We start from the raw sequence: 15,136 nt of genomic DNA on the forward strand, positions 1-15,136 counted from the left end.
TTTTAAAATACATTTAATGGCCTTTGCAGCCGTTTATGCAGCCTCCTTACATCCTCTAGAGCAATGAAGTAAATCTCCGTTTAAGAATCATTTCAGAAACCTAGGGTACCCACATCCAAGGGGTCCCCTGCCTTTTTTTTTTTTTTTAAATTCCTCCTAATATTCGCGAATCCAGCCCCTTCTTCCCATTCTCACTGCCACTTCCCTGGCCCCGGGCAGCATCTCTTGCCTGGATTATGCAGCGTCTCAGTGGGTTTATCTGAGCGGGCTTCTGCCCTCTCTGATCCATTGTCTACACCACAGCTAGAGTCTTTTACATGCACAAGTCAGATCAAGCCACTCCCGGTATAAAACCCTTCAACGCTTCAACATCGCACTCAGAAAGAGCCGACAGGTTGGACGCACACATTTTTAGGCTCTGTCTGGCATATGTCGACCTCTGACCCCTCCCTCAATGTCCCCCAGTCTGCTCCCTACAGTTTTGTCCTCTGTCACTTCCTGGAATGGGCCATGCCCCTCGCTTCAGGGTCTCCCACAGGGCCGCTCACTTCATGCTCCGCTCTGTTTGGTTCTGAGTAGTTCCCAGCACACGGTAGGCGCTTAATATCTACGAAACGAGGGACTTCACGCCGCTTTCCGACCCGAGCTCCGGGGTTTTTCTGTGCGTGGACGTGAGGAGAGCTTTCAAAGCGCAATGTCTTCACGCTGGCACTTCCAGGTCCACCTCCCCCCGCCGCCGGAGACTCCTCCCCGGAACAGCCGGCAGGAGCGGGCACCGGACCCCACGAAAACCCCTCCGCGCTCGGGTCCGGAAATCTACTCAGCGCAGGGACTGTCCGTCGCCGGAAGGCGGGCCGGAAGTCTGCCTCGGGCCCGCCCCCTAGCCTTCATTGGAAGGAGCCCTAGGAAGGGGCGGGGACCCGGCCCAGTTCTGGCTCTTCATTGGGTGAAACCTAAGAGCTAGTAGAAGGGGCGGAAGCTGGCTTCCCCCTGACGCTTCATTGGCTAAAAGCGAGAACTGGGCGGTGTCTTACAGTCCGAGTCCCTCTTGGGTTGCTGGGAGCGGCAAACCGTCGTCCCGCCCCTCGGGGTACTCTCATCATTTTAAACACAGAATTGAGGACCAGGCGGTCAATCACCCCGAAACCTTGGGGCCTCCCCTCGGGCCTTTGCTCCCAGAGGCCTCGAGTCTCGCTAAGCCCAGGGATGTAGAGAGACGCGAGCAGCGAGGGAACCCGGAACAATTCTTTGGCGGAACCACTGCGAGAGGCCCCTAGGAACGCGTGGAGGGCCGGACCGCGACGAGCCGGACCAGACGTGCAGGGATGGCGGCGGCGGACGCGGGGCCAGGGACCGCGGTCCCCGTGGACCTGCGGCGCGAGCGACGCATGGTGTGCGTGGAGTACCCAGGCGTGGTGCGCGACGTGTCCAAGATGCTGCCGACTCTGGGCGGCGAGGAGGGCGTCTCCCGGGTGAGAAGCTGGGGTGGGAGGGGGAATCGCGCGGGGGGGGGGGGGGGGGGCGGAGTCGCGGGACCTCGGCGGGAGGGACCGCCCAGGGAAGTGTGGTTTCCTTGGTAACGGCGCTTGAGCAGGGCGCTGGGCGGCCAGTGGGCGGGGACTTGCCTTGGAGTGGCGGGAGCGACGGGAGACCCCGAGAGGGGCGGGGTGTCCTTTCCGTCCCCTCCTCCCGGGAGCCGCAGCCTCGGCGGCGCAGCCCGAGCGCAGCTCAGCTGCAGCCCCCGCGGTGTGCTGGGCTGCCCTGTCCTCATTCACAGAGAAGACCCAAGCGTCGCGGATCAAGACCGCTGGCCAACGGGACAGGGGATGAAGTGTGTGGTTAGGGTTAAAGATAGTAATGGCTAGCAACTTCTTCGGTATCAGGCTCAGTTCCAGGTGCTTTACTGACATCTGATCCAAATTAGAACCCTGCCCAGTAGCCACTGACGTCCGCATTTTGCAAGGAAACCGAGGCAATTTGTTCAAGGTCTGCAGGAAAATAAGGGAGCTGGGATGAATTCTTGCCTTGTGCAAGGCTCCGGGGAAGTGCTTTTCCGTGCACCAAATATTGACATGTCTCTTCTGTAGAGAGTCCTTCTCTGCCCTAATTAAAGTGGCCTTAGTAGTTCATACCTGCCTCTTCAATCTGAATTGCAGTCTGAAATTGTGTTTTAACGCGTTTATTGTCCGTCTTGGTCGCTTGGCTCTGAGACTGTAAACTGCATGAGAGCAGGACTTGGTCTCTCTTGTTTACTTCTATAGTCCTAACATCCATAACAGTGCCTTCTTCCAAAATACTTGTCAGATACGTGATTGAATCCTCACAACAATCCAGGGAGTTAGGTACCATCATTCTCACTTTTCAGATAAAGATACCAGGTAAGAAAGGCTGGGTCAAAAAACTCCCGCGTGGTGCAGTGGGGGTTTGAACTCATGCATTTCTGCCCTCTGAAGTCTGAACTCTTACCTTCTGCTTCCTCCTCCTTAATGAATATTGAAAACCTGTCATTAAGCACAGGATGCCATAGAGGCTGTTAGTCACGTTTTGCTGTTTGATCCTGATTTATTGACTTTAGTGTGGTACTGACAGAATCCTTACTGTCAGTGACCTCAGGGATATTTGTACCCAACTACAGTGAGAGCCTTTGAGAAGACACTGGTCATTGGTTCATTCTGTCAGTGCTTCTTGTGCATGTCCTCTGCCAGATCCATGTCTGGGGTTATTCCCAGCCTCGTGGTCTCATAGGCCAGTGTTTGGCGAGAAGGGATTCCTGAGGGTTGGGCCTCCTTTTAACCTTCTTTCCCTCCACGTTTCCTGAGCACCTCCCAAGGGCCAGGCTGTGTCCTTAGTGTTGGGGAGCCAGCAAACTAGCGAGCAGATGCTCTGGGCTCAGTGAGCATCATTGGTGTTTTCACGCGCACACGGCTGACACTACTCTTACCCTCTGTGGGCGACACGTGCCGAGTGGTTACCATGACTTAGCAGACTGAGTGTGCTGCATACGTCTGCATACAGCAGTCCTGCGAGGGGGTGCTGTTAGTACCTCGTTTTAAGGAGAAGGAACCAAGACCTCAAAAGGAGGAGTGATACTTAGCCATACTTGTGCTCGTTCCTAGTTGATTCCATTTCCTTTGGACCTGGAAACATTTGCACGGAAGCCTGAAGAGCAGGACCCTTTGGAGCAGGTAGTTCCTAGAGTAGGAAGGTCAAGACAAGCCACTCCCCCTGCCAACCTCAGTTCCTCCGTGGTAAACTCAGGGATGAGAAGACACCCGCACCCCCCCCCCCCCCCCCCCCCCGCCGCAGTCTTGCTGGGAGAGGTGCATGACTGCCCACACCAAACAGGCATCTGCGAGGTGATGGCTTCACTTAACTGGTAGTTATTATCTCCAACTTTCCAGCCTCTCAGAAGGGAGAGACGATCCTCATTTTCTCTCCTACATAAAAAACAGATACCCGGGTTTGAAAAATGGGTCTTCTGAGAACTAAAAGCTCTGAACGAAACATCAGCCTCCTAGCCCTTCCCTCGTCAGCTGGGTCACCGTCAGGCTTTTGTTGAGACAGGAGCAGCTCCCTGCCAGCTGCTTAGGCGGGCACTGCTTCACTGTCTTCCTTGGCCTTTGCCACAGATCTACGCAGACCCCACCAAGAGGCTGGAGCTGTACTTCCGGCCCAAGGACCCTTACTGCCACCCGGTATGCGCCAACCGCTTCAGTACCAGCAGCCTGCTGCTGCGGATCAGGAGGAAGACGAAGCGACAGAGGGCGGTGCCGGGTCCTGGGGCCCACCCCGAGGTCACATTCGACATAGAGATGCTTGGCATCATCTCCACCATTTATAAATTTCAAGGTAACTGCAGCTTACCGCGTTGGCTTATTTCAGGACCTGTGCCCACACTCCTGCAGGTACTCTGTGGCTCATCCACACAGTGAAGAGGGCCATATATGCTCAGGAATCGGGTGGGGCATGAGCGGAGCGGGACGGTGCAGGCCGTGGACTGTGGGCTCACTGCTGTTCCACCTTCTGCATTCTTAAGAAGAGCTCGATTCTATGAGTAATCCCTTAATCTTTAAGGCCACTGTGTAGGGCCGAATAAAGCTGGTTAGCAGGCCTCCAATTTTTGACGCTCAGGGTTTTGGAAACTTCCCTAAGGCTTGACCCCCTGCCGGTCTTGCCTCTTGTCTGAAGCCTTCCCAGATCACCTCGGCCCCTTGGGACCTCAGGTTCCTTTGAACTCTTGGCCAATTGGGTGTGTCCCGTGGGGCCCTCAATCCGGTTTGCTACCCATAGGGAGCCCCAGTGAGGAGGCAATAAGGGATGGGATGAGGAGGGCAAGTGAGGAACAGCAAGTCTGTTTGGGTGGGTAGCTTGGCTTCCCTCAGCCTCGGGCTCTCGTCCGAACAGTGTGGGGCCCTGGTTCCTTAGGCCCGCGTGGAGGGTCCGGGTCGGGGGCGCCGTGAAGGGGCTGGTTCGTACACACCGGAGGCACTTGGCAGGTTACTAGCCGAGCCTTAGGAACGTGTGGTTGTAGCTGCAGTTCTAGGAGAGAATCTGACCAGAATAAAGATTGAGAAGGAAGAGGGGGCTAGAAAGTGGCAAGAAACGAAACCAGGGCCTGGGACCCCTGCGTTGGGCATTTTGAACGTCAGTCTTTCCGGTGGAACGTGGTAGTCACCGAAGAGGGCCGTCCTTCCTGGGGCAGGGTCTTCCGTGATTCATCTTCTGTCTGTGTACTTGAGCCAGCACCCCTCGGCTCAGTGCGCGTCCCAGACAGCAGCACCGCCCCACCTGGGAGCTCGTGGGAGGCACAGCATCCCGCAGCCTTCGGCAGGGTCCCCCGTGAGGCGTGTGCACGTTACGTTTCAGGAAGCACTGACCCAGACCGTAGCCTCGCGTCCCACATAAGCCCTCAGCCCCTCCGCGTGAGTCCAGGTGCGCGGAGTCAAGTGCACAGAAGTTTCCGGAAGGGTGTCCTTTCGGCCCCCGCCAGCGTTGCCTGGCAACACCCACCGCACGGCTCCCTCGACGCCTGCCGAGAAGACGTGGGTGTGGGTGCGTAGCAGCTGCCAGTTCCTGGGAGGGGGTAAGAGGGTGTCTGCCATCTGGCCCCCTCTCTTTCCAGGAATGTCCGACTTCCAGTACTTGGCTGTGCACACGGAGGCGGGCGGCAGGTGCGTGTCTATGTATGACAAAGTGCTCATGCTAAAGCCTGAGAAGGAGAGTTTCTTCCACCAGGAGCTGCCGCTCTACATCCCCCCGCCCATCTTCTCTCGGCTGGACACCCCGGTGGACTATTTCTACCGACCGGAGACACAGCACCGGTAAGCCCCACCCCCACCCCCACGACGGCATCAGGGTTCAGAGCAAGGGCCCTGCGGTCACAGGGCCTGGGTCTGAGGCTCACCTCTGCCACTCGCGGGTCAGGCAGCCAGCACTGCCGGCTTCGCTCAAGCCCGTGGCTCCAGTGCCTCGAGACACAGAGCAGCCGGTGACCGTGCCCCAGCTGGAGGCCTCGCTCCGAACTCCCCGCACCATGGAGAGTGAATCAGGATGTCACCCTCAGCCTTGAAGTCCCATCCCCAAAAGCATGAAACACTTAGAAGGGTGAGTGCCTGGCAGAGTTTGGTAGAATAAGCAAGCGACCAGTCCATTCGTAGGGAGGTGGCTAATGGAATCACAGCCCTTCTGTGCCAGGGAGCACCACGTGGCCTCAGACAGCAGGCTCGTGGGCTGACGTGGCACTTGCCCAGGGTACCTCGCTCTGTGAAGAAAGCAGGCGTAGGAGCACGTTCTATAGCATGAAAGTAAGCTGTGGTATGATCATAGAAATCTAGAAAGATCTGGAAGATTGGGCCCAGAGCAGTTGTCTCTAGAAGGTGAGAGAAATGTTCTTTCCTCACTAACTCTTGCCATCAACAAGCACTGACTGCCTGTTGTGGCCCGGGGCGCTCCTCGGAGCCTGCGTCGTCAGCCGAGAACAGCACAGCACATAGGAAGGAGGTCCTGTGCTGGGCGGGGCCGGGAGCTGGATGGAACACAAGCAGATGGTGAGCGAGCAAGGGGCCCGTGGCCTGGTGCACGTCTCAGAGGAGATCAAAGGGGTGTGGGTCATAAGGGGCAGTGAGGGGGCTGAGGGCTGGGGGCCCCCAGAGGGGCTGACATTTGAAACAAACCTGGGCGATGACACAGCTGGGTAGGTGAAGATCCGGGGAAAACATTCTAGAACAGAGGATTGGCACATGCAGAGTGGTCGCAGAGTGAGCCTGGACGCGTGGTAGGGGTGAGAGTCTCATGGGCCATGGTAAGGGGCCTAGATTTGGTCCGAAGGAGAAGGTATGTTCTCTGCCTTTAACAAAATACGGAGAGTTCCAGACATAGCCCAAAGTAGTGAGAATTGTCTAGTGGAGGCCGGGCTACGGTAGCAGCTTCAGCGGCTGGCACCGGTCCGCTGCTTGCCCGAGCTCGAGCCCCGGCCCGGCAGCGCGGCCTCGAGAACGCACCCTGCGTGCCTCCTGCGGGGAAGGGCTTGTTTTCTTACACGACCCTGCTGAACCTGCCGCTCTGTCACCAGAGCGAGGAGCCTTCCATGTTCCCCAGCACCTTCCGGCACCGGTCCGCTCGCAGTCTCCCCAGCCAGAAGCGGGCCACGCGGCAGCCTCTTCGCGGCCCTCGGCCTGTTGGATCCGCAGCCCCCACTCCCTCCTGACCGCAGGAGCAAGTGGTGGTTAGATGGGCAAAACGTGACAGAAACGTGGAAGCGGAAAGGGTCAGCCGCGCCCTCCCGGCCCGCAACCCTCCACATGGGATGATGGAGTTTTCCGTGTGTGTGCTCTAGTCGGCTGTCCTCGGCACAGGAGTTTTAGGGGAGAGACCATGTGCATATTTCTGAAATGTTCTGATTATTTTTATCCCACAAGCATTTTACTCTCAGAGTCGGAGACGGACAAAATACACAGAAGGAGAAGATAGGCCCTCTGCACTGCTGGCCCTGGCTGGCAGTGGCTGAGTCACCCTCTGTCCCCTAGGGCCAGTAGGCAGCTGCTCTGAAGCTTCTGACGGGGTGATAAGGGAGGAAGGCTGGCCGCCATGTGGTTTATCGATTTTCCAGCAAATGGAAAGAACCTGCCTTTCTTCCCAGGGCCCCCATCGATCTTCCTGCCCTGCTGGCCCCTCTGTGGGTCCAGGGAGGTCCGGCTTCCTACAGGACGACGGGCAGAGGAAGGCTGGCCTGACGGGGGTCCCTCGTCCTTGAGGAAGTTAGCAGGGAGTCCTTTCCCTGTGCTGACGGGCCCCGGCGGGCAGCCGTTCCTTGCTGTGCTCTGGCGGCGGGCTGCCAGGGCTGGAGTGAGCCGCCACCCGTGCCTTCCCTCTTGGGGGTGGTCGGGGTCTCGAGGGGTAGCCTTGAAAAGCGGGCAGTGTTGTACCTGTTCAGGATGATTCCTAATGGAGTCATGTTACAAAAAAAGGCACAGACTTGCTCCCGTCTTTGTAATTGTGTTTTCCAGTGTGAAAAATCACTCTGTTCCTTGTAAGTATACAGATGGTTTGTACTCGTGTAGAAAATGAAGGTAAAATGGAAACAAATTTAAAAGGTAGTGATCACCTGAATGAAAACCTGTGACGTCCAGGCACACTTTAAAATGCATTTCAGAAGAATCTCGGGGTTTGGGGTGAGGTACGGATGCGATGGCAGTCACTGTTGGAGCTCGTGATGGATTGTGGGGCTTCTGGAGGCTGTTCTCCCTGCTTTCGCCTAGGCCTGACATTCGTGACCTCCCCCTCAGTGACAGCCGGGCCTGGTGCCCAACGAGAGACCTGAGCAGACGTGGCGTCAGAATGCTCACTCGCTTCCAGCCTCTGTGCTGTATGATGGTAGTTCGGTAACGTCCGTCTTCCCTGCACCTGCCTGTTGCAGAGATGCTTCTGGGCCGAACGTGCTCTTTCGGAGGGAGGCAGGACAGGCGTCACCGGGCCCCTGGCCAGCCTCCCCGGGTGGGAGTCCCGGCTCTGTCCGCACGAGCTCTGACTCCAGGCGGCTTTCTGGCTGCTGTCGGTTACCTCGTAGGAAATTGGTTCCTTCCTCGTGGAATTGTTTTGGGGTTAAATAAGCGAATCATAAAAGCGTGGCTGTTGCCTGACAGCTGATCAGCCGTGTCCTGAGTGGCCGCGCCTTTCCCTGACCTCCCTGCTCCGCCTGACGGGCAGGCGGCTGGCGGCTGGCGTCACAGCCCGGGGGGCTCCCTGCCTGGTCCGGTCAGGCCCGTGCCTGGGGTCTCCTCGGCACCCGGGCCCACGCCAGCTCTCTCTGCCCCAGGGAAGGCTACAACAACCCGCCCGTCTCAGGCGAGAACCTGATCGGCCTGAGCAGGGCCCGGCGCCCCCACAATGCCATCTTCGTCAACTTTGAGGAGGACGAGGTGCCCGTGCGGCCCCTGGAGGCTGCGGTGCAGACGTGGAGGAGGATCTCCACCAACCCGGTGGACCGGAAGGTGGAGGAGGAGCTGAGGAAGGTGAGCTCGGGGCGGCCTCTGCATGGACCACCCCCCGGGAACCCGGCCGGGCCCCCCCTCCGTCCCTCATCATTTTGCCTTCGGCTGTGCTGACTTTTTAAAACCGGTTCGTCGGCACGTGGGAGCTTTTCACCTCCAGATGTCACACGTCAAAGCCATGACGGCACAAGCCAGTTCCTTGGGGGCGCTAAGCAATCGGTACCTCGTCTGCTTGTGACTTCACAGTGGAGCCCGGGTTTGGGAAGCTTTCGCTCATGCATCGTTGGAGCAAGAAACCACATGGAGCACCTCCTGTGCTTCATCCCCAGCATGCTGGAGGGGACTGAGTGGCCTTCTGCCCGTCCCCTGGCTGGCAGGTCCTGGGAAAGCCGTGGGGCCTCTCACTCCTGCCTCTACAGGCACAGACGGCAGGTTCTCAGTGAGACCACGTTGCTGCTGGCCGAGGCTCACCTCTTCCCTTGCCGAAGCAGACTGTTCCCTTGGGGTTTTTTTCTTAAAGAGACTGTGTGGACACCTTTCTAGCGGTCACTGGTCGCTGGAGGCGGTACCTGGGGGACCGCTGTCCGAGGCCCTTCCGTGTTCTCTGGACACAGTCCAATCCACAGCCTGGCGTAGGGCGCTTCCGGCCCTGGCCCTGCCATGCACCAGCCACACTGGCCTCCTGCGGTCCTCTCTTGGGCCCGGCCGTCCGCTTCGGCCTTTACGATAGCCCAGCTCAGGCTCCACCCTCTAGGCTGGAGCTGCTTGGGGTCCCAGGACACTGGCGTGTCCCCCTCTTGGCCCTGCCCTGGCTTCTTTGTTCATCTGCCTCCCCCACTGCCCTGTGAGCTGCATGAGGACAGAGACCGTGTCTCTCGTGGTCATTTCCGGACACGGAAGTCTGGAGGTCCTGCAGCCACACCTGACCTGTGCTGGGTGTGCGGGGCTCCACTTGTGAAGGCAGGGACAGTGAGTGGGTGCGGCCGGGCCCAAAGGCTGCCGTGTGCTTGTCAGCAGCCGCTCTCTGCCAGCTCCTCCCCCAAAGGGTCTGCTGGGGGCTAGGCCAGTCCGGAGAGGCAGAGCCGGTGGGGGGGAGGGGCGGGAGGCTGCTGGTGCTCATCCCAGTCTCTGCCTTGACCCCCCCCCCCCCCCCCCCCAGCTGTTTGAAATCCGTCCCATCTGGTCACGTAACGCTGTCAAGGCCAACATCAGCGTCCACCCTGACAAGCTCAAGGTTCTGCTGCCCTTCGTGGCCTATTACATGGTGAGTGTCTGCCCAGCCTGGCACCTTGGGTCCCGCCAGGATTGCCCTGATCTCTGCTGTGACCTCCCAGAGCCACGGCAAAGCTGGCGGCTCGGTCCTGGTGCCCCCGGGAGGCCTGTTACAGCCCCAGGCAGGTCCCCTACAGCCTCCTCAGCAATGCTAGCCGTCCCTCGGCGATTTTAGGATTAGAGAGTAATCGCATAACTTGTGAATAAAGGGATTGTATGCTTTTAAACGATCTCACGTCGAGAACCTTCTAAGGACCAGGCGCTGGGTTAAATGCCGTGTACTTGTTACATCCTTTGTTCCTCCCTGGGGGGTGGCAACAGGAGTCCCTTCTTCCTCTGAGGCAGAGCCAAGGCTCAGAGAGGTGCCTCGATGTGCCAGGGTCCTGTAGCCAGCACGTGACACAGCCACTGGGACCCCAGCCTGTTGGGCTGCAGAGACCAGGCTCCGTAACCGCAGGGCCCCCAGCCTTGGCTCATTCTACCCGGGCAGAGTGGGGTGGGGGTGGGGCAGACCCACCTTGGACTCGGTCCAGGAGGGCACAGAGATGAGGTGTCATTACTGAGGTTGCCAAAGGTGCCGGAGGAAGGCGTCCTACCTGCCGAGGGTCCCCACATGGAGCACTGGGAGGCAAGCCTGAGATGTGACCATAACGGCGATGACAGATGGGGCACAAAGAAGGCTCATCCCTCCTGTGCTTGGACCCCAGACTTCAGAGAGCGGCTGTCTGTCTTTTAGCATAGGCTTTCTAGACATAGGGCTTCAGGAGTACTGTTTGGGGACAGTATATCCTGTCCATTAGGATGGCAGTAACATTTATTGGGCACTTACTATGTGCCAGGCGCCGTGGTGAAGGCTCCCGGGTCATCATCTCATTTAATCCTCACAGAAACAATGGAAAAGGGGGCTCCTGTCCTCTCGAACAGGAAGACCAAGTGGCCTGCCCAAGGTGACAGAGCTGCACCCGGCAGAACAGGGGTGGGGTTCCAGGGCTGTGTCCCCAACTCATGTCCCCCCAGGCCTACATCTCTGAGGGAGCCAGGGACCAGCCTTGGCCCCACCCCACACTCCCGCCTTTTGTCCCCAGATAACAGGCCCCTGGAGAAGCCTGTGGATCCGATACGGGTATGATCCCCGAAAAAACCCAGATGCCAAAATTTATCAAGTCCTTGACTTCCGAATCCGTTGTGGAATGAAATACGGTAAAAATTACTAACGCCTTGGTTTTCTTTCTCTCTCTCAATGTCTTTTTTTCTACAGCATTCTCTTCTGTGATGGGAATGTATCCCTATGGCGAAGATAAAAGAGCCTTTTCCTCCTGGGTGAGATCTCTGCAGAATAGCAGAGAGATGGGGATCCCAGCCTGGGTCCCAGCTCCACCATTGGCCTTCGAGCCGCTAAACTTGTTATTCGTGCACTCGGTCCCTCCACCTGTTCTGGTTCCTGCGGTGGGGGCCGGGCACCCAATACCGCCTGGTCCCCAGGCCTGCAGTGAGGCAGCGCACACAGGGCGCCAGCACGCAGTCCCGTGTGGTTGGTGCCGTAAGGGTGGCCGCTGGGGCCTGGGGCCTGGGGGCCTGGAGTCCCCTTCTCAGGAGCCGGCCCCAGCGAACCCTGGTGCGCGACTAGCGCAAAGCCACTTCTGATGGCCAGGAGGGCCCTGCACCCGCATGCACCCGACACGCCCTTCCTCGTCCGCAGGTTACGCCCCGAGTGATATGCCTGTCAAGGCCAAGCGCAGCACCTACAACTACAGCCTCCCCATCACTGTCAAAAAGATGCGTAAGTGCCCCGGCTCGCCCTGTGGATCAGGCTGATTTGCCCTCACGGAGACGCGGAGGGAGGTGGGCATCAGCATGCCGGGGTGGGGTGGGGTGGGGTACGGTGGGGCTTCCCAAGGGGCCAGCGCTCCGGGCGGGGTGGGGAGAAACGTCCTCCCGGATTCCAAAGTATTGTTGCTGTCCCCTTGCAGCCAGCCAGCTCGTCACCATGCACGACCTGAAGCAGGGCCTGGGCCCGTCAGGGACAGGTGGCACGCGGAAATCGACCTCTAACAAGTACAAGCTCAAGGTGGGTGCCCCTGAGCCCCAAAGGAGAGCATCTGCCTGCCCGGTTGGGGGTGCGGTGGACCGTGGAGAGGAGGCACCCCCCTCGTGCAGGCCAGACGCGCGCACACACCCTCGCACATACGCTCATCTCCCGGGTCGAGGCCACCAGGAGGGGCTTTGACCGAGGCAGCTCTTCCCACTTGGTGCCTCTGCACAGCTCCCAGCTTCCAGGATGGCCTTGGGGAGCACAGTGAGAGCTCAGGGTGTGAGCCGCCCAGCCCCGGGGGCCTCGACCATCTGGGCAAAGAGGCAGTGGCCGGTGTCAGCGGGGAGCGCAACACCGGCAGTGTGCGTGGCTGCCCTTCGTGAGCCTGTGGCCGCCACCTGGACCGGCCCAGCGGGGCGGGTGCCCACACGCACGCGGGGCCACGGCAGACCACCTGGCCCCGCTGTGGGGGGCTCACGGGCTTACGGCGTCCTTGGCTCACCGGACGTGGGATTCCGTGGGCCTCCCGCCCACTCGGGCTGCTGGGAGTTGCACCCCCGGCCTCGGCTCAGCTGTCTCGTAGGGGACACGTGCCAGGGGCATGTGCAGCAGAGGGGGGGAGGGCGGGCAGCGTGCAGGGCAGCAGAACGGGACCGGTTGGTAGGAGGCGGTGAGGGATGAGGGCGCACCGCGAGGGCCCGCGAAGCTGGCACGACAGCCCGCGCCATACCGCGGCCGGCCACGCAGGCGGCTCATGGTCGCGGGGGCCGGGGGACCCCTCCTGGGGAGTCGGAGCCTCTGCGCGCCTACTCCCGGCCTCTGGCCTGTCTGCGCCGCCTGAGTCCAGGGGAAGAGCCGGGCCCGCCGGGTGTGGACTGGCCGGGGCGAGCTCTGACCCACCTTCCCGCCCTGTCCTCTCCCCAGGACTCGGTCTACGTCTTCCGGGAGGGGGCCCTGCCACCCTATCGCCAGATGTTCTACCAGTTATGTGACCTGAATGTGGAAGAGTACGTACGTGAAGGGGCCCTGAGACGCCAGGGTGAGGAGGGCGGGGCTCGGGACCAAGGTGTCCCGAAGCTGTTCCGCTCGGGGCGGTGGGCACCACGGGGCTCCTGCGTCAGCCTGGCGGCCGCCGGGGACCATTTCCGGGGTCCGCCTGGGCCGCACCTCTGAGCTGCGGTGCCGGGCTGGGCGCCAACGTGTCTTGTGGTTGAGTCTTGGGCCTCTCCCTCCTCTGCCCCCGTGGAGGTCTAGGACCCGGTGCCCGATCCTCCCCAGCGGACCAGAATCCCAGGAGCCTTTCACCCAGTTCTTATGGTGTTTAAAGAAGGGGTGGGGGGAGCTGGGATGGGAAGAGACGGGAGCACGTCAGACACGGCCTGAAATCTGGTGAGGGCCGGGGGTTCTCACAGGACAGCATGCGCGGCCGCATCCCGCTTTGTGCGCACCTTGGGGTCGGGGGCCACGCCGGTTAAGGACCTTGGCTGGGAGTGTCCAGCGTCCCATGGGTGTTCGGTCCTGTGCTCACGCCCCCGCGCGGCCGTCCCAGTGCTGTTTTTCCAGGCACGGCCCCACCTCTGCCAAACCCTTAACGGCACCTGTGGGCAGAAAGCCCACCCGAGACGCCGTGTCCTGACCCCCAGGTTACAGAGAATCATTCACCGCAACGACGGGGCCGAGAACTGCTGCACAGAGCGAGATGGCTGGTGCCTCCCCAAGACCAGTGACAACCTGAGGGACACCATGTCCCTCATGATCCGGCAGACCATCCGCTCCAAGAGGCCTGGTGAGAGCCGATCGGGGTAAAGGGATGCCCCGCTCTGGGGACAGAGCAAGTCTCCCTAGCGGACCCATCCCCCAAGAAATTGCACCCGGGTGGAATCGTCCCACCCCCCGCCAGGAGCCGGTCCCCCGGCCTGCCCGCCAGGTCTCCACGGGTGGGAGTCACGGTGCTCAGCCTGGGGGCTAAGGCAGGAGACGGGCCCGGAAGACCGGGCTGGAGCAGGGCTGGTGCTGCCATCGGAGCCACCGCTTTGTGCCCTGACACCACCCTCCCTCTTCCAGCCACGTGTGGGCACATTTGGCCTGTCTTCTTGCACTCGGAGAGCAGGGGCAGTGGGTGTGGGTGGGGGTGAGGAAGAGGAGTGGGCGCTCCTGGTCTGCGGGTGTGATGAGGGGCGGGGGAGAGTGAGCACGGCTTCCTCCCGGACCATCTGTGCTCCACGGAGCTGATGGGAGCAAGGGTCTCAGCCCCGTTTGGGACACGGCCTCTCGGAGAATCCTCCCGAGGCCGCGGACCTTCTTCCCAGAGAAAAGCACTCACACAAAATGTCCTGTGCATTCTCGGGGTCCCTTGGACCCGTGAAGCCACCTAGCCTCCTCCGGGGGGAAGTGGTTTTCAAAGCCGTTGGCCTCGTACTCCCCTGAAGCGCTTGTAAAACCGCAGAGTGCTGGTCCCCCAGCCACCCGCGCCCCCCCAGAGCGGCTTCCCCAGGGCTTGAGCCCAGCCGCCCATAAGTGTCAGTAGGCCTCCAGGAGCCTGATTGCTGGTCTGGAGGTTGGGTCCACCAGTAGCTGGGCTGGGGGACACCGGGGAAGCCTGTGCTGGGACATACACGGCCTTGTCTCCCGGCCCCAGCTCTCTTCTCCAGCCCGACCAAGGCTGATGGTGGGAAAGAACAGCTGACCTACGAGTCTGGGGAAGACGAGGACGAGGAGGAGGAGGAGGAGGACTTCAAGCCATCCGACGGCAGTGAGAACGAGATGGAGACCGAGATTCTGGACTACGTGTGACGTAGACCTACAGCCACGGCTGGGCCTCCTTGATCAGACGAGACTGGTAACGGTGCCAGGACAAGCCGTGGCTCCCCAGTGTTGCCCACAGCAACCAGAATGGCCCTAGGAGACCCCTCAGAGGAAAGCTGGGACCCTGGCACTGGGTGCTATTGACCCTGGTCCTGCCCATCTGCCCCAGACACCTGCTGCTCCGGGATGCCCTCTGGCCCGGGGCGCCTGGGGACACCTCCAGAGCTTGTGACCTGGCTCTGTGCAGCCGTGAGCCAGCCCGGTGTCCAATGGGCTGAGCCGATGGCCACCACCTCTCTATGGCTGAGAACAGCTGGCGGTGGAGACGATGTGGCCTGAAGATGCTGCTCTTGCCTTGGAGGTTATGGCCGATGGCGGTCCTGGCGTGAGGAAGCTATTCTGCGGTCACAGATGGGCGAAGACAGCCCTTGCATTTGGATCCCATCCTCCTGGGGCCCAGCTGGAATCGTCCCGATCAAATACACTTTCCCAAGGAGTCTTGGTGTCTCAGTGGCGGGGGGGCGGATTGGAGCCACGG

At 60.3% G+C, this 15,136-nt stretch overlaps 1 protein-coding gene across 3 annotated transcripts; it reads left to right on the plus strand.

The window, feature by feature from the left end:
• Nucleotides 1-1,049: 1,049 nt before the first annotated feature.
• On the plus strand, nucleotides 1,050-15,094 carry GTF3C5 (general transcription factor IIIC subunit 5). Of its 3 annotated transcripts, none has more exons than XR_007146360.1 (11): nucleotides 1,050-1,472; nucleotides 3,630-3,849; nucleotides 5,123-5,321; nucleotides 8,315-8,510; nucleotides 9,649-9,753; nucleotides 10,847-10,961; nucleotides 11,461-11,541; nucleotides 11,732-11,829; nucleotides 12,718-12,804; nucleotides 13,437-13,579; nucleotides 14,432-14,569. XR_007146360.1 is itself a non-coding variant. In XM_047830500.1 (11 exons), the coding sequence occupies exons 1-11, from the start codon at nucleotides 1,326-1,328 to the stop codon at nucleotides 14,584-14,586; spliced, it is 1,542 nt and encodes a 513-aa protein (XP_047686456.1). In that variant the 5' UTR covers nucleotides 1,053-1,325; the 3' UTR covers nucleotides 14,587-15,094. The 3 variants fall into 3 exon arrangements, 2 of the variants coding, with proteins under 2 accessions (XP_047686456.1, XP_047686457.1); XM_047830500.1 differs by having other exon boundaries at nucleotides 1,053-1,472; nucleotides 12,718-12,800; nucleotides 14,432-15,094; XM_047830501.1 differs by lacking the exons at nucleotides 1,050-1,472; nucleotides 3,630-3,849; nucleotides 5,123-5,321 and adding an exon at nucleotides 5,336-5,604 and having other exon boundaries at nucleotides 12,718-12,800; nucleotides 14,432-15,094.
• Nucleotides 15,095-15,136: the final 42 nt, after the last annotated feature.

The sequence above is a fragment of the Prionailurus viverrinus genome, chromosome D4 (assembly GCF_022837055.1).
Source record: "Prionailurus viverrinus isolate Anna chromosome D4, UM_Priviv_1.0, whole genome shotgun sequence".
In the NCBI taxonomy this organism is placed as follows: Eukaryota; Metazoa; Chordata; class Mammalia; order Carnivora; family Felidae; genus Prionailurus; species Prionailurus viverrinus.

Coding starts and splice junctions, on each gene's coding strand:
- GTF3C5 (XM_047830500.1), top strand. CDS start 1,326: ATGGCGGCGGCGGACGCGGGGCCAGGGACCGCGGTCCCCGTGGACCTG. Junction 8,511..9,648: donor TGGAGGAGGAGCTGAGGAAG/GTGAGCTCGGGG, acceptor CCCCCCCCCCAG/CTGTTTGAAATCCGTCCCAT. Junction 9,754..10,846: donor CCTTCGTGGCCTATTACATG/GTGAGTGTCTGC, acceptor TTTTGTCCCCAG/ATAACAGGCCCCTGGAGAAG.